At 39.2% G+C, this 21,309-nt stretch overlaps 2 protein-coding genes across 10 annotated transcripts in view; one reads left to right on the top strand and one right to left on the bottom strand.

The window, feature by feature from the left end:
* The first annotated feature begins 1,445 nt into the window (after positions 1 to 1,445).
* Positions 1,446 to 11,898, top strand: LOC103717417 (beta-amylase 2, chloroplastic). 5 transcript variants are annotated; one of them, XM_088717993.2, is made up of 10 exons: positions 1,446 to 2,361; positions 3,156 to 3,392; positions 4,736 to 4,819; positions 5,032 to 5,235; positions 5,883 to 6,077; positions 7,072 to 7,236; positions 7,863 to 8,123; positions 8,862 to 9,080; positions 9,748 to 9,967; positions 11,348 to 11,672. In XM_088717993.2, the coding sequence occupies exons 1-10, from the start codon at positions 1,888 to 1,890 to the stop codon at positions 11,374 to 11,376; spliced, it is 2,088 nt and encodes a 695-aa protein (XP_088574119.2). In that variant the 5' UTR covers positions 1,446 to 1,887; the 3' UTR covers positions 11,377 to 11,672. The 5 variants fall into 5 exon arrangements, with proteins under 5 accessions (XP_088574119.2, XP_088574123.2, XP_088574120.2 ...); XM_088717997.2 differs by lacking the exon at positions 11,348 to 11,672 and adding an exon at positions 11,770 to 11,898 and having other exon boundaries at positions 1,746 to 2,361; XM_088717994.2 differs by lacking the exon at positions 11,348 to 11,672 and adding an exon at positions 10,950 to 11,095 and having other exon boundaries at positions 1,746 to 2,361.
* A 1,699-nt stretch (positions 11,899 to 13,597) lies between these two features.
* Positions 13,598 to 21,309, bottom strand: part of LOC120108040 (uncharacterized) — a 7,795-nt gene continuing 83 nt past the window's right edge. The window contains exons 1-6 of one of the 5 annotated variants that reach the window (XM_088718000.2): positions 21,012 to 21,309; positions 19,741 to 20,917; positions 18,585 to 18,643; positions 17,158 to 17,286; positions 15,454 to 15,589; positions 13,598 to 14,082 (exon numbers count right to left, since the gene is read on the bottom strand). The exon at positions 21,012 to 21,309 is cut by the window's right edge and continues 64 nt beyond it. In XM_088718000.2, coding sequence (XP_088574126.1) covers positions 13,780 to 14,082; positions 15,454 to 15,589; positions 17,158 to 17,286; positions 18,585 to 18,643; positions 19,741 to 20,445 — 1,332 coding nt within the window. In that variant the 5' untranslated portion in view covers positions 20,446 to 20,917; positions 21,012 to 21,309 and the 3' untranslated portion in view covers positions 13,598 to 13,779. Of the gene's footprint in view, positions 14,105 to 15,453; positions 15,590 to 17,157; positions 17,287 to 18,584; positions 18,644 to 19,740 lie in introns of all 5 variants that reach the window. The other 4 variants (XM_088717998.2, XM_088717999.2, XM_039121575.3 and 1 more) reach the window with 4 other exon arrangements.

Raw genomic sequence — 21,309 nt, forward strand, 5'->3', positions numbered from 1 at the left:
AACTTTCCTAATATTCCCTAGATGATGTGGCATACCCCCGGTTTGGTTGCAATGTGGAAAACGAAAATTTAAAAGCAAGACCTGTTGCTTTCGAAAAATGGAAGACCAGTTTGCGTCAACGAGTCCTTTAAAACATAAAAGTGTCATGGCTGGGACAAGTCGGAGGAGAATCTAAGCAAAAGAAAAAAAAAGGGTGCGTGAATTTTTTCAATTACTCTTTTTTTATTTTTTTCCCCCCAATTCCCTAGACATCACGCGATGGTCCACCATCACTTATTTCTTCCCAAATAAAATTCTCTCGCATCAGATTCTTCACATGATTCATTTGCATAAGCTTTGGATGAAGTACATCACCATCAATGGATGCATCATTAGTCTAATTATTTATCAAACATTTGAAATGCATCATCTAGAAACCTATCAACGTCTGCCTCCATTCCATAAATAAATTAGTATAAAACCTATTTTCTTTCAAGAGCATCATAAATTATCTAACAACCCTCCAAATCTAAGTCAAAATGAATCTAATACCCTAGCAAGCAGTTCATATTAAAGTTCAACGCATGCTGGGAATAAGATGTAATTCACCTGTTCACATCCTCGGCACGTAGATTTAGACAAACATTTCCTTTACTAAACCTGATGTTAGAAAATAGCCAGTGGGGACTTCTTTCAGTTTTCTGCCCTCTTTTTGAAACATTCTCTGCACTCCAGTCTAGCTATCAACCTATTGCTTCATTTTATTTTCCCTAGTCCGGTAACGTTCAAATCCTTAGCTTTATATAAACAAAGAAGCTTTACTTTGGGACTCCCTGCCGCCCCATGAGCGTTGAGCTGATTATTTTAGCGACCGCGCACCATCTTCGGAAGAGGACCACACTACCATAAAAGTAGTAATAATGTCCATAGTCTCAGTAGATTTTTCTAATTTTTTTTTTTATCCTCTACTTTGCAATAACCGTTGGATGGCAAAAGACTATAGCATCTTCTAAACTATGCATGTATATCGAAAAGATAAACAAGACCGCTGATTGGATCACTGCCTAGCACTTCTGAGAGGTTTTCTAAACATAAAGTCGGTCCTCCATTACTTTATTATTTTCTTTCTCTTGATTCTGCGAGGTGCGCTTATCAGCCGTTGTACCAATTTTTTTTTAAAATTATATTAAATAAATAAATTTATGAAGCCCAAGGGAGTCACGCCTTCCACCCCTGCCGCGGTTAGTAGGGTGGGGCGAGAAAATGGCGTGAACTGGAATCACGGAAGCGTGCCCCGGCCCACCGGGAAGGAGGAAGTCACCAAACACCCCATGACGCCCAACGCGACCCATCCGTGCCGTCCGCACGTGCTGCACGTGTCCCGTTCTGGGCCGTCGGATCCCCACCCTTCCTCCCTCGCCCCAGGCGTGCTAAACATAAACCCCAACACGCGGCCGCACACGAGCGAAACCCTAGAGACCCTTAGCCCCACAATCGACACCGCCGGACCGCCGGCGGAGGAACTCCCCGGCGACGCCCATCCTGCTCAATCTCCGCCCAGGACCTCGTCCGAGGGTCGCTTCCGGGCCAGCAGTCACTCTGATCCGGGTCCCCTCTTGCCGCCCGCCCGGATCGCCGGAGAAGGCCGGAGCACCGCCTCGGAACCTCGCCGGAGGTCCGGAAAGGAGGGGCCTTTCGAGGAGAGGAGCGAGATCTCAACTCGTACCCCCTTTTTGTCCATTTAAGATTCAATCCTTCTTTCGCTCTTGGGTTTCGATCGGAGGAAAGGGAATCGGAGCTTTTTCGACCTGAATTACTCTGGAAAGGACGGACGTACCTAGAAATGTAAAAGGCGTGGGAGAAAGGGCTAGGGCTGTAGTACCGGAAAAAAGGGGTCACGCGAAGGGGATGGCTCAGGAGATGGAGAAGCTGGGAGGGACCAGCGAGGAGGAGGACGAGGAGGAGATGGAGATGGAGGTGAAGGAGGAGGACGACGAGGAGGAAGGGGGAAGCGGCAGCGGCGGCGCAGCGGTGATGGGGATGGCAGGGACGCCGGCAGGGGAGGAGATGGGGGGCAGGTACTTCGAGCAACCGGGGGGGATCGGCGGCGGCAGCGGTGGGGGGGAGGGGATGATGCAAGGGGGGATGATGAGGCGGCCGCGGCCGAAGGAGGAGAAGGAAAGGACGAAGCTTAGGGAGCGGCACCGGCGGGCGATCACTGCGAGGATCCTGTCAGGGCTCCGGCGGCACGGGAACTACAACCTCCGGGCGCGGGCTGACATCAACGAGGTCATCGCCGCCCTCGCAAGGGAAGCCGGTTGGGTGGTGCTCCCCGACGGCACCACCTTCCCCTCTCGCTCCTCCGCCTCCTCTTCTCCCCAGGTTTCCATCTCTCTCTCTCTCTCTCTCTCTCTCCTATTTTCTGTTGCCCTTCTCTCATTGGCCCTCTCGGTTTTCTCTCGGGATTTTCTTTTTCCTTTTATTAATTTTCCTCGGCGAATGAGAAAAATTGATGGATGAAAGGGAACAAGAAACGTATCAAGGACTTCTTGCCGTTGGATTTCGCTGCGAAACGTTTCCCAAATTATGGACTCCATTCCCGTCCCGTCCCGTCCCGTCCCGTCGATATTTTTCTTCGATTGGCTCTAATCTAATGTATTGGTCTAGCCTTTGGTTTCCGTTCCCCTTCTGGCCATGTGTTCTTTGGATTATGTTGCGTTATGTTTGTTTTTTTTTACGTTGGGACCTATAGTATTGAAATGCCACAGTTGTTTTATTATTATTTCGCATGGAAGTTGCAACGGCCGTTTGCTAGACGTGCCGTGGGTTGTCTTGATCTATTTGCGAGCTGATCCTGAACGTCCAATTATTGGAATCCGACGCTTAGATCATCTACTAAGCAAGGCGTCCAAATTTACTGCTATACGGATGGGACGGCTGCGATCTCTCCTGGCAGAAACTCTCTCTTTGGTTCCACCTGATAACAATGTTGCCGGTTTAAAAAAAAAATAATCATAAAATAAATCTCGATTCGCGAGCAACCTCTCGATTCAATTCGGACAACCATTTGCGATTTCCTGCCGAGTTAATTTTCTGTAGTCTTTTGTGAGTTGGAGTTTGTTGAGCTAACGAGGGGGGTCCCAATGGGCTTCTTCGTCTCCGCTCGTCTTCTCCAGGCCCCACCGGCGACGTCGTCCGTGGCGCCAGCTCAGATCCAGCCGCTGCGGGGAGTCTCCCCCTGTGGTGGGCTCCGCTCCGTGGAGTACCGCCCGCTGAAGGGCGTCTTCACGCCCTCCACCGCCCCCTACGACGGCAGGCCCCGGACGGCCGTCATGATGGGAGGCCACAGAGAGAGGATGGTCGAGAGCTCGCCCCTCGCCGCCAGCTGCACCGACGGAGTCGCCGGAAAGCAGGTAGTTGTCTTCAGTGATCTGGTCGTGCTTGCAATGTTCAATGTAATGTTGAACTGAGGTTCGGTCATAGTGGTGATAAGATGCTACGCTACTCTATATAATCTAATGCTACAAATTTGAACGTTCTTTTTTTTTTGTATTTTTTAACATATATATAATTGCTCGAATGTGACTGATACGGATTTTTAGAAATTCACTGATACCAGTAAGGATGTTGATGAAAATGCTAATCTCTTAACAATGCTTCCGATGGTCATATTTATTTGATAGTGATTGACACCATAACAATGTCAAACTTAACGGCTGATGCCAAATAGTTTGGTACTGAACTCTTTGACCTTCTAGAGTTTGAGTTGTTTCTTTCTCTCATTATTTTGATAACTGTTGATACCTAATGTTTAATATGTTTCAGATTTTTTTTTATAACGTCTGGGTCTAATTCCATGACCCGAATGTCAGAAGTAGATTTTTTAAGATTCATTAAGTTGTAGGCCTGAAAGGAATATGGATAATAATTTTGATCCAGTATAGTACTGATTTGAATTTTGATACTTTGATAGTCTGGCCTTTTATTGCATGTTATTAACAGTACAGCAATTAGAATTACTAAGCAACATGCCTTTAATAACAATGTCTATACTAGAAGCCTGCTGCAAAGTATTCTTTAACTCTTCCATTGATGACAATAGTAATTTTGACAACCAGTACAAATCCTACATCATGTAGAAGTGCTACTTCTAGCATAGAAACTGAAAACATGATATCATCTGATACTGTAAAACAGAATGAAAATGCTTTCTTTCCCCTAAAACTGCTTCAGCTCATAGTTTTTTATGAACCATCAATGGATGAGTTGGCATTTTCGTCTAATTAATAAACAAACCCCGAATAAAAATGATATCTGAGTTTACACACATTCTAGTAAGGTTCTTGGGGAAACATAGCAGTTTGTTGTAAAAAAAGATGAAGCTTGGACTGGGCATAGAGAGTCTAGAGCCTATGGCTCTGCCTGGGTCTTCAAGTAACTCGCTGCTGCCTCGTTTCTTTGGCACCTAACCTACACTTTGACTAAGACTGTGGTAACAATGCTGTATAAAATATCAGGCTTTTCATTGTCATATGTTGTGGTCTTCTTCTTGCATGTGGATTATGATGCTGAGGATAACACCTTTCCATTTTTTAAGAACTGATTTTGTTATTTTTCTTATGATAACTGTTTGAGGTACCTGAACAGTTCTCTTCCTCTATAGTCTGTTGCTTCTGACATCATCTTTTTTTTTTGTCTTAGTTTTGCTATAGCAGACTTCATTTGTTGGTTACATAGGGTGGTACTTGTATTGCAGGTGACTGACATACTTCCAGCTCAGAGAATGCCAGAGCGTGATTTTGCGGGAACCCCTTATGTTCCGGTTTATGTGATGCTCCCTGTGAGTTGTTTTAATAAAACTTTTATAGAGTGACTGTTATGCTGCTACACTGCACTCTCCATCACTGTCTGCTCCTACCTTCTGAATTTAGGATTAGGTTTCTACTTATTAGGTTGTTATTGTCAGAGTTAGATCTAAACATTAGAACTTAAATTTTTTATTTGTACAATATTTGTTCTCTGATTTTTATATTGGCTTTGATGGAATGACAGCTTGGTATCGTCAACATGAAGTGCGAGTTGGTTGACCCAGACAGTATAATAAAGCAGTTGAGAATATTAAAATCTGTCAATGTTGATGGTGTCATGGTTGATTGTTGGTGGGGAATAGTGGAAGCACATGCGCCACAAGATTACAATTGGCATGGTTATAAGAAGCTTTTTCAGATTGTACGAGAACTGAAGCTTAAACTGCAGGTGAGATTCCTACACACGTAATGCAGCACAGGGTCCAATGAATGCTCGTGCTGCATCGGGTGAATTCCTTTGCTGAGTACTTATTCTAAATATTTTATAGAGATGCTGAATGTATTATTTAAGGCCATTTATCACCTTTGCCTGCAGATTATGTAGTTGTAACTCTCCTTTGTAAACTAAATAAACTTCTATCCCCAAAAGTAATGGTGTTAAAACTTGAGTATTGATACTAATAGAAGAACACTGTGGTCATTTCAATGCATGCAATACTTAATTGATGTATCTAACAACCAAATAATTGGAGCACATACTATCTATATTCTACTGGGCAGTGGGCAGGTTGCATCCTGAATCTGGTTGATGGAATCAACAGGGAACTAGTACATGCACGGTTCAACATGCACAAAGCTTTTGAAGCCTTTGATTCTTATGATTTCCCCCTTTTCATGAAGGAAAGGGAAGTATTCTTTTGGAGTTACATGTTGAACAAAGGAGTCCCCAATAACTAGTATTTTTTCCTTTTTATTTTTTTCCCTTTACAGCAGTAAAAGTTGCTTATCATTTTTTGCTTGGACTGTTTTTCTATCATAACTGTACTTCTGGAAGTTTTGATAGATTGCTGATATATCCATGCTTGCAATTGTAAGGTGGTCATGTCATTTCATGAATGTGGAGGCAATATAGGTGACGATGTCTGTATTCCTTTGCCACATTGGGTAGCAGAAATTGGTAGAAGCAATCCAGACATTTTTTTCACAGATGGAGAAGGAAGACGAAATCCTGAATGCCTTTCATGGGGAATTGACAAGGAAAGAGTATTAAGAGGCCGCACAGCACTTGAGGTATAGCTGCTTGTTTGTTCTCAATTCATGAAAGAACAAATGTCTGTTAATCTCATTCTGGTGATTGAGATTTTCTCTACAACATGAAATTTTGTTATTGTCTATTCTTTAGACATACTTGTTTATGTTATATCTCTTCTCTGAATACCTTGTTGAGAAGAAGTTTTTAATTTGATTTACTGTGGATGTCTGTCAAAACCCCACGAACTACTATAAATTGAAAATCAAGTGTAACAAAGGCATATGCAAGACAGAAAAGTGTGAAGAATAAAAGGTTTTCTTGCAGATTATAAAAGAGGTATTGAAGATGTTTTAATGAAAAAGTTTTATCTTAACGGAGTCAAAGGTCTTAAAAGGCAGTGATCTATCCAATAAATACTGAAAAGACTTATTTTGCATTTACACATGCTAACTACCAATATTTTAAGATCGGATTTTATTTTTTATGAAACTAGTTTAGAAAGTGCCACATCTGATGAACTTTCTGATTGCATTTACATCTGATCTTGTCTTCTACTAGCAAACTGGGGACATGAAATTCATGTTAAGAAATAAAATGGATGCCCGAATCAAAATAATAAAAAGATAATTTAAAGTCTATGCTATATTAGAAACTATGAGAGGTCTCATTCCATTCCCCTTGATATGCTGGTTCTGTTTCGTTAGGCCTTGTTATGGACTACTTTATGCTTACATTCTTTGGTAAAACGTATTCCTTTCATTGTTCATCATCCAAGCTATATTGGAAAACTTCTTTGTATACTTATCTTATGATTGAAAGGAGGGTATTTTGGAAAATTGGGAAGGAATTGTTTATGACACATATTTAAAATTCCTGTTTTTTTAATACAGTACAGATATCATTTAGATAATTGATTAGCAGGAAGCTTTTGTGCAAACATTATTTCTCATTTTAAGATAGGAAATATATTGTTCAATTTGTTTTGCATAAAATTTATTTCCCTTGCCTGATGTTTCCATGAATTTGTTATAGGTTTACTTTGACTACATGAGAAGCTTTCGAGTAGAGTTTGATGAGTTTTTTGAAGATGGTATTATCTCTGAGATTGAAGTTGGATTAGGTCCCTGTGGGGAGCTACGTTATCCATCTTACCCAGTGAAGCATGGCTGGAGATATCCTGGTATTGGGGAATTCCAGGTAATCAAGTTTTCACCTGCCACTTTCGCATTTCACAAATGATTATGATTCTAGAATGTTGAGCATTCCACGAAGCAAGGATACAAAACACTAGTACTCTCAATGTAGAAGGCATGCTATTCCTTTGTTGTACTAGAATTTTCTTCTTATAAGCACATCACATTGATGCATTGGTATATAGCTGGGATGATGCAGTCAACAACCGACCAGCAGACATAGCACCCTTGCATGTAAAAGTGATGGTATAGAGGTGCATATGAATAGATCACTTGCTAAGCATCATAAGCAGTTGATTGGAAGGACTATAATGCTTGCTATGGCTGTGCCTATATAGGCAAAATATATACTTTCCTGCCTTTGACACAAAAATTACAGGTCACTTACTTGATATTCTGCATAGAATTGTATGTATCGTAGCATGTCAGGATAGAATTTGAATCCACATTTCACGTTTTGATTCCTTTGTAAGACTCGTGCTTTTCAACAGCCATTTTGTCGGCAAAATCTAAATTGACATAGTTTGCCTCCTTAGTACATAGGCATCTTTTAGTGTATTTACTAGTCACTTAGTTCATCTTTTGTTATATAATTTCAACTTGACCACTAAGGGAAGTATAACTTTGTAGTGTTATGATCAATATCTAATGAAGAGTCTGAGAAAGGCAGCAGAAGCAAGGGGGCACTCTTTTTGGGCAAGAGGACCGGGGAATGCAGGCTCTTATAATTCACGGCCACATGAAACTGGATTCTTTTGTGATGGAGGAGACTATGATAGTTATTATGGTAGATTCTTCCTTAATTGGTATTCTCAAGTCTTAGTTGATCATGCTGATCGTGTACTATCCCTGGCCAAATTAGCTTTTGAGGGCACATGCATTGCTGCAAAGGTAAGGGCGAATTCTGTTTGCTTTCTTTCATATATTGATTATATTTTTCCTTATGTTTCTTTAAGATAATTGGTTCTATTCAAGAATTCTCATTGCCTTTCTCTTGAATGGGATTCAACATATTATCCACATTTGCTGTTGGCATAAGTAATATACAATTTTACTTGCTGAGGAGCGGAGTTTCCTGCTTTCCATCATATAATTTTTAGTTTTGCTTCGAATGTAATTTTGTTGCACTTCGATGTTATTTGGTATATTTCCAATAATAAGTTCTTATTCTAACTCAAACCATTGTTTGGGTACATTTCTTCTTTTAGATAGTCACTTATTTTTCTATCCTCCTAACAAATAAATACCTATAATATTCAAATTGTATAGGATTTCTGCAGAATTTTGCCGACTTCTCATTCCTCACCATGCTCTGTAGTTACTAATGCTCTTGTAAAAATTTTAAATGCATCAATCGATTTCTCCCTGGGTTTTGAGCTTCTGTACTCATCACATGTATCAATTTGTTGCGATATTGCAGTTGTTTTGGAGTTACTAGTTTGTAAACATTTTAAATGCTTTAGTTGATTTCTGCCTGAATTCTGAGCTTTTCTACCCAGTCACATGTATCAAGTTATTGCGATATTGCAATCGTTTTTCAGCAGTATCTTTGCAGATTTTAAGATGAAACCAGGAAGATGTTTGTATAACACCAATCCCTTGGCATCTGCTCTATGCTTGTTGGAACAGATATCAGGTATCCATTGGTGGTACAAAACAGCAAGCCATGCAGCTGAACTGACTGCCGGGTTTTACAACCCTTGCAATCGTGATGGCTATGCTTCCATCGCATCAATGTTGAAGAAGCATGGTGCTGCTTTAAACTTTACATGTGTTGAGTTGCGGACTCTGGATCAACACGAGGAATTCCCAGAGGCATTAGCAGATCCAGAGGGTTTGGTTTGGCAGGTAATGTGTAATAAAAACTAACTTGGAGGAATATAGTTGTCATTCTAATTGGTTATGTATGCTTTGGTTACAGACAAAAACTAAGAACAAAACACATAAAAAAAGCAAAGCTGGGGTAGTAGATTTGTGATTCTGATTATTTAGTGTGAAGATTTACATTGTTGGTTGCTTTTGGAGTAACAATAATATTTGAGTTATTCTTTATTTAGCTGGTTTAATATGAACATCCCTCCACATTTGTCTCATTCAATTAGCAAACACAAATCTATATGATTCGGGAATGATTATTCCTGCTGTTGGGCTATTTCTGTGGGTATGTGATTTTCATGGCAGACAGCTAGAATAGTTTGATGCTTAAAAAAAAAAAAACTCTCTGTGTGACATCTTATTGTTTTCTAAATAACAATTGGTTCCCAATATTGGAGGATCTCTGTGGTTTTAAGGTGTCACTCTTATTTCTTTTAGTGTGTTTGTGGTGGGAAAGTTGGGAAGGAGGGGGCTAAGATGGTTTGTTAGTCGCATAAAGCCTAAAGAGTTCTTTGTTTATTGCTAGAACAAAAATAATAGTTTCATGTAGTAATCATCTGCATTATAGATGTGCTACATACTGTAGAAAAATAAATGGCTGCAAACCAGTGATTGAAATCATAATCTGTTCCATCATCAGGTGTTGAATGCTGCTTGGGATGTTTGTATACCAGTGGCTAGTGAGAATGCTCTTCCCTGCCATGATAGAGATGGATACAACAAAATTCTGGAGAATTCCAAGCCAATGAATGATCCAGATGCAAGACACTTATCAGCATTTACCTACCTCAGGCTAAGTCCAGATCTCATGGAGAGACCCAACTTCCTAGAATTTGAGCGCTTTGTCAAAAGAATGCATGGTAAATATTGAGTCCCCACATACTTTTGTTACTTGCTGCAGCATTATATGTTGGCATTAATCATTTTCATTTCTTGTTGCAGAATTATGTCTGCATTAGTCACCTTCATTATGAATGCTATTAGTAAATAAGAGCTATATAATAGTAATTACAGAACTGTATTTTATGCAATTCTATGTGTGTATCTGTAGGTGGATATCTTTAAAAATAAATAATTAACTGAATCCATTGCTTTAATTTCAGAAAGTTCTCCTACTATTTAGGGAGTACATTGCTCACTTGGTCCTTCTGAATATTCTTTAGTTGCAAGAACATGAATGGCTTTAGAAAGTTGAATGATGTTCCCACACATTAGCTTCAGGGTTAGGTGACAATCCCTGTTGAGAGATGGTGGGTCTTATGTACTGGTCAAATGCTGGACAATTTATGCTAGAGAAAAATCTTATTCTTTATTGGCTCTTAATAGATTTTTACGCTACTCTTGGAACTGATTTTGTAGGATTATCTTAGCAATATCCAATCATGAAACAACGTATGTAGCTATGTGATTCTTAGTTATGAATGTTTGTTTAAGTGATGCCATTTGGACTGTAATGATAGAAATATAACTATCTCGTTCTCTTTTGTCACTCCATGTTGTCGGTGCTATTTTTGGGAAAATATGCCTAAATGTGAAAAAGTTGAGCATGTTTAGATGGTATAAGAAATGAGAACACTGAGATGGTTATATGGGAAAAGTTGTACCCTAAAATGAGAAAGGCATTAGATGACTTGTAGGAATTGCACAAATTAAGGACAAAGTGACAGAGAATCAATTGATAAGTACGAGCATGCATAACAAAGATCAAGGGGCTTTAGTAATTAAGGAAGGGCAATTTAATTTTTGTTGAAGGATATTGGAGGGGATCTAAGATGACATGGATAGAGGTTGCCAAAAAGGATATGGAAAAGCTAGAAATAACATTTTATGTATTTTATGCAGCCTTAACAGGATTGCTGGGCAGATGAGCTTCAATAAAGCTGACTCAAATAGATGGGACAAGGATGAATGGTTATGGGTTGATTTAAATGGCTTAAGAGTTCTATATACATTCACCAGTAATTAATATAAAGAGAAGAATTTGTTTTCATGCTGCTTATTGAACAAGGAGAATCAAAGTTCCATCTGGTCTGGCGAGCACCTGCAAAGATGAACTGCTGATGCTAAGACTGTCATTGCAAGGAAGCATTCAGCAGTTCCCCTAGTTGACATTATTCAAGTTGTCATAAATTAGTTACCGGCCATTTCAACCCCCTCCTTTTTTTCAAAAAAAATCTTTTGTCCTTGCATGATCAGTGCTGCATCAGCATAAAGTTGCACGACACTCTACTGCCTTGCAGGTGAAGCTGTTCTTGATCTCCAGCCATAGAAGAACAGGAGAAGAGAGTCATCCATCACTCTGGTATTGTCTCAAGTACCGAATCGCTCTTTGCCTGAAAGACATTTGCTTCTTTGCAGGTGTAGGAGAAACGTTCTCTACTAAAAACTCAAAGGCTAACACTTCTGTATAGAAACGCCACGAAAGAATAGCAAATCTGACCTTTTTTAATCCTGCCCCTTCTTTGATCAAACAGATCAAGATGTATTCTGATTGCAGTAAAATAGTCTAGTCCAATTCTTGGTAAAATGCTGTAAAGTTCTTGCAGCAACCCTTTTACAGACTAACTTCATCTCCACATCCTTTCATTTCTCTGCCCTTGCACAGTTTTATGCTATGATCTAATGGCTGACAGGATGGTTTGCCACAAATACACTTTCACAGGTTATTATTAAGGTCTTTGCAGAACACACGATTTTTTTTTTTATCACAGAGTGAGTAAGAACAGCTCTGTCAATTTAGAGATGCATGCATTTCTCCCACTTTTCTGGGTGGAAAGCTAACCGATTGGTGAGGAGGAATCGTTTCAAGTTGATTATGTGCAACCTCCTGTGGTGATGTTTCGGTTGGAAGATGCTTCAACAGAGGCACTGGACTCTTTAGTCTTGGGAACACTATTTGCCACAGGTATCCTCATGATTCAATCATGGTGTCAATGGTCATTATTCTGAGAGTAACCTGCATCTGAAAAAGGTGAAGTTGTTGATTGATCCAACTTCGGTAACCCTCATCCCAAGTCTGTGGATGTTGGTAATCGATACTCCATTTAGGTTGGCTTAATATATTTTCACAATGAATTGTTCAACAAGATGGCGCGGATTTGATATGATTTTTGTCTTTGAAATGGCTTGTTGCCATGGCCCTGTTTGGCATGTTCATAATTTTCTTTTTTCTTTTTTTTTTTTAAATTAAAATCAAACACAAAGGGAGATAAGAATAGCATTTAGTAACCTGGTTCTTATTTTACATTTTTTAAATAAAACTCATCTCTAAGTCCAGTTCTGTAAGTTTTGAAAACTAGAATGATCCGGGATCACCATTGCTGTCCATCACTACCGCCGTTGGCCGGCACTGGCTGCAACATTCATTTGCCTGAACATAAGGAGCTATCAAACAAGTTTCAGATTTTTTTTAATTTTAAAAAATGAAAAAAAATTGAAAACTGAAAACTAAAATTGTGCTAAATGCTATCTATATTAAGGTGGATGCTCCATAAGACCTTAGTCAGTATTCAAAAATGTAATCATGTGAGAAAGTAAGTCAGGTGGGGAAAAGGGGAAAAAGCAGAGAAAAAAATCAGCTCCATGGACTGCACCTGCCAAGATTTAGTATGCGCGCTTGTTTGTAATTTAAATGACCAGTTCCAAGATCTATTTTTCCAATTAGAGAGCCAAGCCAAGAACTAGTTTAACTTAACGAATACCAAGTCATCTGAACAACTCAACTAGTTGTCACCCTCCATAAACTATGAATATGTTAAGCTGGTAAGCCTAGCTTAAGCTTGGGTTGTTTTGTTATCAAGCTAAGCTTGATAAGCTTGAGTTAGCACATTTAATTTTGGGCCAGCTCAGTCTGCGTGCAAACAAGCTTGTTGAGGATAACAGGGTTTGAACTTTGAAGTCCCTCAAGGTTTCATATGTATTACTTACTGCAAGCTATTTTCCATCGATTATTTTAACTATTATGATCGAAACTCAAAATATCTTCCTTTTTGTATGAATTATATCAATCTTGAATAATTATAATATAAAATTAGATTTTGGGTTTTTTTTTCATAAATATCCTTCTAAATATCGCATTTTGCATGAATACTCTTTTAAAATTGATATTTACATATATATCCTCATAAAGCACTTGTTTTGTTATTCTACCTTTTTTTTATTCTTATTTTTGTGTATATATACACGTCATCTAATGCCGTTAAAAAATTAACGGTTTTCAAATTAAAATGACTAAAGTATGCAAAAAAAAATATTTAGAAGATGATCGCGGTGGAGAACAAAAAAGTATTTTCAAAAATTTATTTTTTAATTAAAATAATATATGATTTTAAAGAACCATTATATTAAAAGCATTTATGCAAAAACAGTGTTTTATGAGGATACAAAAATAAATATAAATTTAAGAGAATATTTACACAAATTTAAATTTAGAAGGGTATTTATATAAAAAAAACCTTAGATTTTTTATCTATAAATGTAACTAAAATAACTGTCGTATAAATTATTTTTTTATTTCTATTTGGAGTATGGACCCCAGCTGCTCATGAATAGCTTATCTGTTGAATAGCCCTGATGTACACTTCTTTTTCTATTTGCTCAAGCAGCAAGCAAAACCATAACCAAGAATAAAGACATTCAACAGAATAATCTTACAATAAGACAATGGTGTAACTCATCTGCGAGGCACCATTTGTCCAGACTCATCCCTCTCGAAGACCCTTTCGATCAACCGATCCCAGCTTAGCCTGCGTCGGTCGCTGCTAGTTGAGACTGGAGACTCCTCAGCCATGCTGGTAGAGTTCTTCTTGTCAAAGGTACCATATGGTGATGGTGTGTAAGCATCTGGAACCTCTAACGTAACGGCTCGTCTGAGTGCAGCCTCATGCTCCTTGTTGTGCTCCTTTGCAAGCGTCCTTTGCCGCTCCATCCTCTGCTGTGTGGGAATCTCCATGCTCCGCTCCCTCTCCAGCATCAACTGCAGCTAGCAAAAAACAATGCTGGGTCTTATCAAACGATGCACACAGAATCAATCTTTAGTGGATTTATCTGATTGCTTTGATTTCATATAAGGAGATAATGAGCTATGAAGAACTAAAAAAGGTTTGATGAATGAAGTTCATCAGTTCCAGATCAGAGTTGGATAGAATGAATAGCAAGTCCAAACAACATGATATTGGAATACAATGGAAACTGACAGTTTAAAACTTAAAATGCGCCGATATGGATTGCCTGATGCTATGGGACTGTTTAGAGCCTTGTAGTTAAAATTGCATGGCAACTTAATTTCTATTGCAACTTAAATTGCGGTAGTTTACTTACAAGGAAGCTCACAAGGAGAATTTTGAGGAAAAAAGAGGACCTCTGACAAGCATTCCGTCAAGCACCTTTCAAGCAAATGCCTGGTCGGGGCACTCAACTTACAAGAAGATAAGGGTGCTACAGACTAAGAGATTGGTGTTGAAGTCGTCAATGGCAAGGGTCTGGGCATGGACCTAGGTACCCATGGGGAGGGAGTGACAATGGTGCAAGCTTTGAGGAAGGTGGAGAAGTTGAATGAGAAGGACGGTAAGATGGCCCATGGCAGTGTAGAAATAGAGGAGGTGGTCGGTAGTAGAGGAGTGGAGGAGAGGGCAAGGGAAGATAGAAAATCCTTTTTTTTTTTCTTAATTAAAATAGCCATCAAGTGGCTGCAACTCATTCTGTGGCCATTTTGACTATGAGTCAACCTACCACACGATAATCTTGAGTTGCAGCCCAACGAGCAACTCAACTTACTGCACAATTTGAGCTACAGGCTTCCAAACTAGTGGACTGACCTGCACCTAAAACTTGAGCTGCATGCCGCTCCACATACAGCACTCCAAACAGCTCCTATGAGAAAGTCAATTTACAGGTTTGGAGTAGACTTGAAAGTTATGGCTAAGACTCAAGCATCATCAAAAAAATTTTATTATGAAGGCTGGCAATATTTAAAAATTAGCTAGGTATAGACACGATGACATCTCGAAAAGTTAGATCCTGACATTATGTGTTGTACTCAGCATGCACAATGCATAGAGATACGCTATGTATAATATTGTGCGTCTCGCACACGATATTGTGTTTACAATGTAACACTAAGATACGCTAGGAACACATTAACTACAGTCCTGATTGCTAATCCTCTAGAACTGTAGCTTAATTGCAAAGTCCCTGCTGTCTTAACAGAATCGTTGAACTCATTATATTGGCTTTAAGAATTTTATTTATTTATTTATAGTATTCTATAGCGAAGGGATTTGTGCTTTCTGACTTATTGGAAGAAAAGAAAATTTCATGAGCAGAAGAGGAGCAGTTCAGGACTTACATCCAAGGCCCTTTGGGATTCTCTCTCTATCCAAATGATGGCATGGTCAGTAGTGGCATTGCAGGAAAGAACAATGTGCTCGAACCTCCCATCCACTGGCACCGCAGTTCTAACGACTGGCGGAAATCTTCCACACCTGTGATCAGCGACCAACAAAAGATTATTCTTTTAGAGGAACAAAGTCCCGAATCTCTAAGCAGAACCAAACTGAAAACGCCTACTCTATTGCAGACCTAATTATTTTAAATTTTCTTTTTTTTCCCACTTCTGAGAAGAATATCTTGAGAAATATAGACATGCATAGGGACCAGCCACCAGAGTATTATGCAGGTGAGTTTCCAATTAAAAAGGCACACGAAGCAGCATTGATCCTAAGGCCTAAGCTTTTCACTTGGTGAGCTGGCTGCTGGTATTCAGGAGAAGGACATTGATTTAGCTTATCTGATGAAATGTTCTGTTTATTTACAAGACTTGGACCAGGAAAGAGAAGAGAAGAATTCCCAAAAGAGGGGGGAAAAAAAGAAGCGAAATAGAACAGCAAATATAATGAAACTTCCATGAAAAGCCATTCAAACTGGGCTAGGATTACCTACTCTTGTTTAAGATGTCAGGAGTTAACCACGAGATACGCAAGGATGATTGACTATATTAGAAGCAAATATGTGGAATCCTCTCCTTCCAAACACTCATCCCCTCTGGATATTTTTCTTTTTTTTCTCTTTTTTTTTTCTTTTCAAGAAGCAACTTGATCTCTCCCTGGGAATTCCAGGCATCATTTTTACAATTTCCTACAAAGAATAGCCATTTTGTTAATCCATCCATCCAATAACATTCAGTTGTCCTCAAAGATCACCCAAATTCTCACCAGTCCACGAATATTCTCCATTTTTATCAGTTTCATGACACAGTCTTCAAGATGATTTTGATGATTGGTGATTTCTAAAGAGGTAAAAGACAACCAATCAAAGCTAGATCACTATCACTGATAGAGAAATATCCAAAACCAACTCGACACAGCTCATCATGGACTGGACCATGGTTCATCGGTAGTTTATTTTCCCAAGTTTCAATAATTAGCCTTCCAACATGTTTGGATTGACTTGATGAAATTGAGTGCTCTTGTGGGAACTAAACGAAATGAGAATCAATGGAACTTACGTAACATTAAGGCTGCCAACGTGACAAGGGTCAAAATGTTGGATAATCTACAAGGTGTGCCTGTTAAATGCATGTTATAGAGATAGGAAGAGTAGCAGAAACTAAAGGAGGGATAAGTACGTCAAAAGATGTGACAACAGAGGTCAAAATGATGTTATGTAATGAAGACTAAAGGAGGCCCCTGTAAGATAAGGGATACTGATTTATGCAGTAAGGCCAAAACAGATAAGCCAAGAAATATTGTAGTGGCTTGGTCTGCTTAAATTACTTGTGGGTTTAGCTACTGATAGCAAGAAATGATTTAAAGGAAAATACAGTGAAAATTAGGATAAGGCATGTAAGGAATGACATTCCTCTAATAATGGTCATGTGTTGTATTTGTATATAATTATTTTTCTTTAACTTCCAGCTTTTGACACCTTTAGATGCCATCTTTTTCTTCCTTTTCTTTCCCTGAATGATTCACACCTTTTCCCTCATTTTCATATTGTCAAAGATGCTGTAAATCATTTGCAGGTAGAATAGAAGTGAATGGACAACTCATACCTGAAGGGCTTCCTCTCAACAATGTGATAGAGCCGACCTGGTGCGTAGAGCCGCCTGGGATCTCTTAACTTGACATACTCAGGTATGCAGGTGTCTTTCATGCATCTTAGACATAGCTGGCATGGCAAACTGTTAACAGAAGATTACATCAGCCACTCTGAAAGCATATTAGGAATTGTCAATCTGTAAGTTGAACTCGAATAAAAATAAGTACAAAGTTCTAGTAGTTGGTTTCTACAAAAAGAACCTGTATTTTGCTATGACATCATTGTGTGGAAAATAAGATACAAACACTCTGAAGAACAAACAGAAAAGGCAATAATCATGTAGCATATGACAGTGTGTCATGTATCTGGAGAAGTGCAAGGGTTGTCAACTTCTCATGAATCTTGAATTCTTGATGATCATATCTGAATCTTACCCCTCACCCTTTGTCAGAATCCAAATTCCTATGTTTGACTTAAGGTCTTTCTAATCCAAACCTAAGAATCTAATTCGTACAATATAAAATTGTTTGTGAGGTATATATTTAAACAGATCATTTTAGGAATCAATCATAATATTAGCACTTAGCCCTTGTTTCAGCCATATCAAGTCAGATTCATGAGAATCACAAGTCATTACTATCAAGGGTCACCACGGTATTACTTGAAGTTTTCGAGCCATTTTTCTCTAATTCCATCCTTGTTAGCTTGGGTCTCTCCATCCTCTTTCTAGACCCCTCAACACATATTTTACTAGCCTTTCTCAAATATTTGATGCACATACCGTACCATTCCAGTTGGTTTCTACACCACCAACGCCAATTCCAAGCCCATATTACAAAGGTCAATGGTTAATAATAGACTGACAGTAACTTGTATAAAGATGCTTGAACTTGAAATTAATTTTGATCCGGTTCATACTTTAGGGATAGTCATGATGCAAATAACTATTCATATTGATAACCAATTTACAGTCCCAACTGGATATGAACCTGGGTCCAGATACAGCAATCTGTATGTGGTTTTGATTTGGATACTGATTCTAAAAAAACATATCAGACATTTATGATCAAACTGGAATTTGAGCTGATTAAAGATTTATGAATAGCAAGCTTCTTCAACAATCAAGCATGTAAACAATTAAAACTGTATAGAAGTTATTACAACTGAGAATAGTGGGAATTTTTACTGAAGACCTTCAGTATTGAAGTATCATAATTTCTGAAATTTCACATTAGACTTCCCAAACAAGTATATCTTAATTATGAAAATGAGAAAGCAGTTGAGAATCTTCTCAGGGATAAAACCTACTATGCAGGTCAGCAAGAGTTTGAGTCTAAAAACTTTGTTCATTTCTACTTCAACACCAACTATGCTTTCCAGTGGAATCAACATTCACAAAGAGTGGTCTTATGAAAAAAAAAGATTAGTCCTCCACTTTACCAGAAGAGTGATTTGAAAATATCCTCCAAAGGAGTAGCTGTCCGAGGCAAAAAATCATCCTGCAAACATAATAATCATGAACAGTAACACAACAATACAACTGAAGAAACATTTCTGGTAGATAAGAAGACAGCATAGTTTCAACAAACTCATTACAACTATCATGAGCAAACATGGAATTTAGTTTAAGGATATTGCAAAATTGACAAGGATTACCTTGCTATTATTTACTCTTCCATGAAATAAAAGCCCAGCACCCTAGTAGATATTTTACAATTTTAAGAACGTATAATAGCATATAAGGCTACTACATAATTGCCAATGTGCTTGCGTCAATTATGCTTGCCATATGAATTCATATAATATTGATCATCCAGTTGTTCGTGTCATGAAGATAGTTGTCAATTGTCACAGAAAACCACATCCTCATGGATCCCAAATCTCTTGGCTCATTGTATAACTCAAATTAGTACTACTTATAATTTAGCACACATGTTCTAATTCCCCTGGCATCCATTATTGTATATATATGGTTACGATGTCATGAAACATTTTCAATTTAAATGCATAGATAAGCAGAAGTAAAGAAATACACAAATAATAAAATCAGAAAATTTATGAAAAAAGGTAAAGTTTAGAATATGGACATTGTGTTTTGTATTTGATAATCACCAAACTTCGGTAAGAGCAAACAACAACATTGAGCAAATCAAGGTGAAAACATCTACTATAACTCAATGTCACCATATTGTTTGTGTGAAGCATAAACTGCATGATGCAATAGTTTGATGTACGTTATATTGGTCTCTTAATCTACGCATGACATTGTCAGTGAAACATTAAATACAAAATCATCTCCTCATTCCAATGTTGGTGAAAACAAAGAAAGACCATTCTAAATGCCTTTCATCAAAAGCATAACCTATATGCATGAGATATCATGTCATGAGCATCTTCAAGTGATTGCCTCCCACCGTCCCTCATTTTATATAGCCTCACTGTGTGCCTCAAAGCAATTTTGCAGAGCTTGCCCTCGAGACATAAGGCAATTTGAGCATCAAATAAGCCTTTTTACACAATTCTCCACTTTCCTAGGATGTACATAACAGAGCAATAGCCAATAACAAGGAAGTTTTATAAAGAAAGCAAATCTTGCCTGAAGAACAACCGAGTTGATAACATCTGCATATCTAACAGCCAAGTTAAGTGACATGCACCTCGCAGGTGCAATTGCGAAACACCTGATCCTCTTCCTCTCCACATTTCCCAGCCTTTCCCTGTTCTGAACTGCAACCATAGCGAGCATTGCAGCCACACCAGAACCCAAAGAATGCCCTGTCAACGTAAGAGCATAATTTGGATTCTTTTCCAACAAATCCCTCAGAAAATCGCATTCGGCATCAAACAGCCACTCTGCAGCCTCCAATAGCCCATTATGAACATAGCCACCATCAAATTTCCTCTTCCCGAGCCTATTATCCAACAGCATCGCATAATCGCTCTCCTTAGCCATGTGTAGGCCTCTTATAGCAAGGGTAACTTCAGCATGGTCGTGATCGAGGTATATCAAGTAAGTCGGCGCGCGGCCATGGGTGTCCTCATAGGTCTTGCGGTGAACGACCCACCGGGGATTGATGCCATAGCCACCTGGAGGGGCCCATTGAGGGTGATCAAGATCATCCTCATACACAGCAAGGATGAGGCGGCAGAGCCGAGGCACAGGCTCAAATTCATCAGCAGATGCCAGTCCCCAGGTCTCGCTGTCATGGCCAGCGCTGTAGAGGCAGCGTTGCCACGCCCAGCGAGCACAAGCAAGGCAGTACACACACTCAAGCACAGGGATGCAGCAAGCAAGCGACATTGGAGGGCGAGACTAGGAATGGCGGCGCATTGTGATAGCAACTGGAAATTAGGTGGTGACACTGCATTGGCTGGGAACAGAAGGGAATGCGACTAGGTGGGCCATTTAAGAGGTACTTCTCAATGGGGTCTTCAGGAAAATATAGGACTTCTTTTCTGATGAAAGAAGGAATTTGGAAAGATTATAATTGAAGACATAAAATAGAGGGGGAGTTCCTTCCCGGGTACAATTGCGCCTTTGAGCAAAAATCAAAAAGTTGGGATTTTTCTAAAGAAAAGTGCGTGTAAAGAGTTTTGAGTAGGATTGGAACTAGAAGGGAGGATATTAACTATTCAGAGAACTGGGAGTAGCAGGATTTGGTTTTGGGATGGCAGATGAGGGCCTGATGATGTAAAAGAGCAAGAAATCAAAGTTTTCCCAAACAGGGAAGAATCTGATAAAAAGCTGCAGGCTGGGCTCTGAGAGACCGAAGCTGAAACAACATAGAAATAAATCGGCCCTCTTTAGATTGGAGTACAAGGTCATGGAACCTGGAGTATACGAAGAGAGGGCAGGATGAGACTTACAGATGAGAGTTCTTTGAGGTAAGGAGAGAGCCAGTGCAAACTTCAAGCGCCAGGATATCTCCGTAGAAGACCACTAAACTCTATCTCTTCGATCCACTCGGAGTGAAAAGATGAAGACTTTCCAGCAAAAGAGGCAGGATTGGACGCAGAAAGAGACGCGAAGAGAAAGAAATTGTAGTAAGAGATCAGAATATATCGATTGAGGTCGGTAGATGTTTTGATTTCTCCGGGACTCTCAGATAGAAGTAAGGAAGGAGAACTCCAGGAGCTAGCTGGCAACGGAGGGTTCGGGGCAGGA

Source organism: Phoenix dactylifera, chromosome 3, assembly GCF_051530095.1.
Source record: "Phoenix dactylifera cultivar Ajwa chromosome 3, Ajwa_hap1_PhDact_Kaust_v1.1, whole genome shotgun sequence".
Classification (NCBI taxonomy): Eukaryota; Viridiplantae; Streptophyta; class Magnoliopsida; order Arecales; family Arecaceae; genus Phoenix; species Phoenix dactylifera.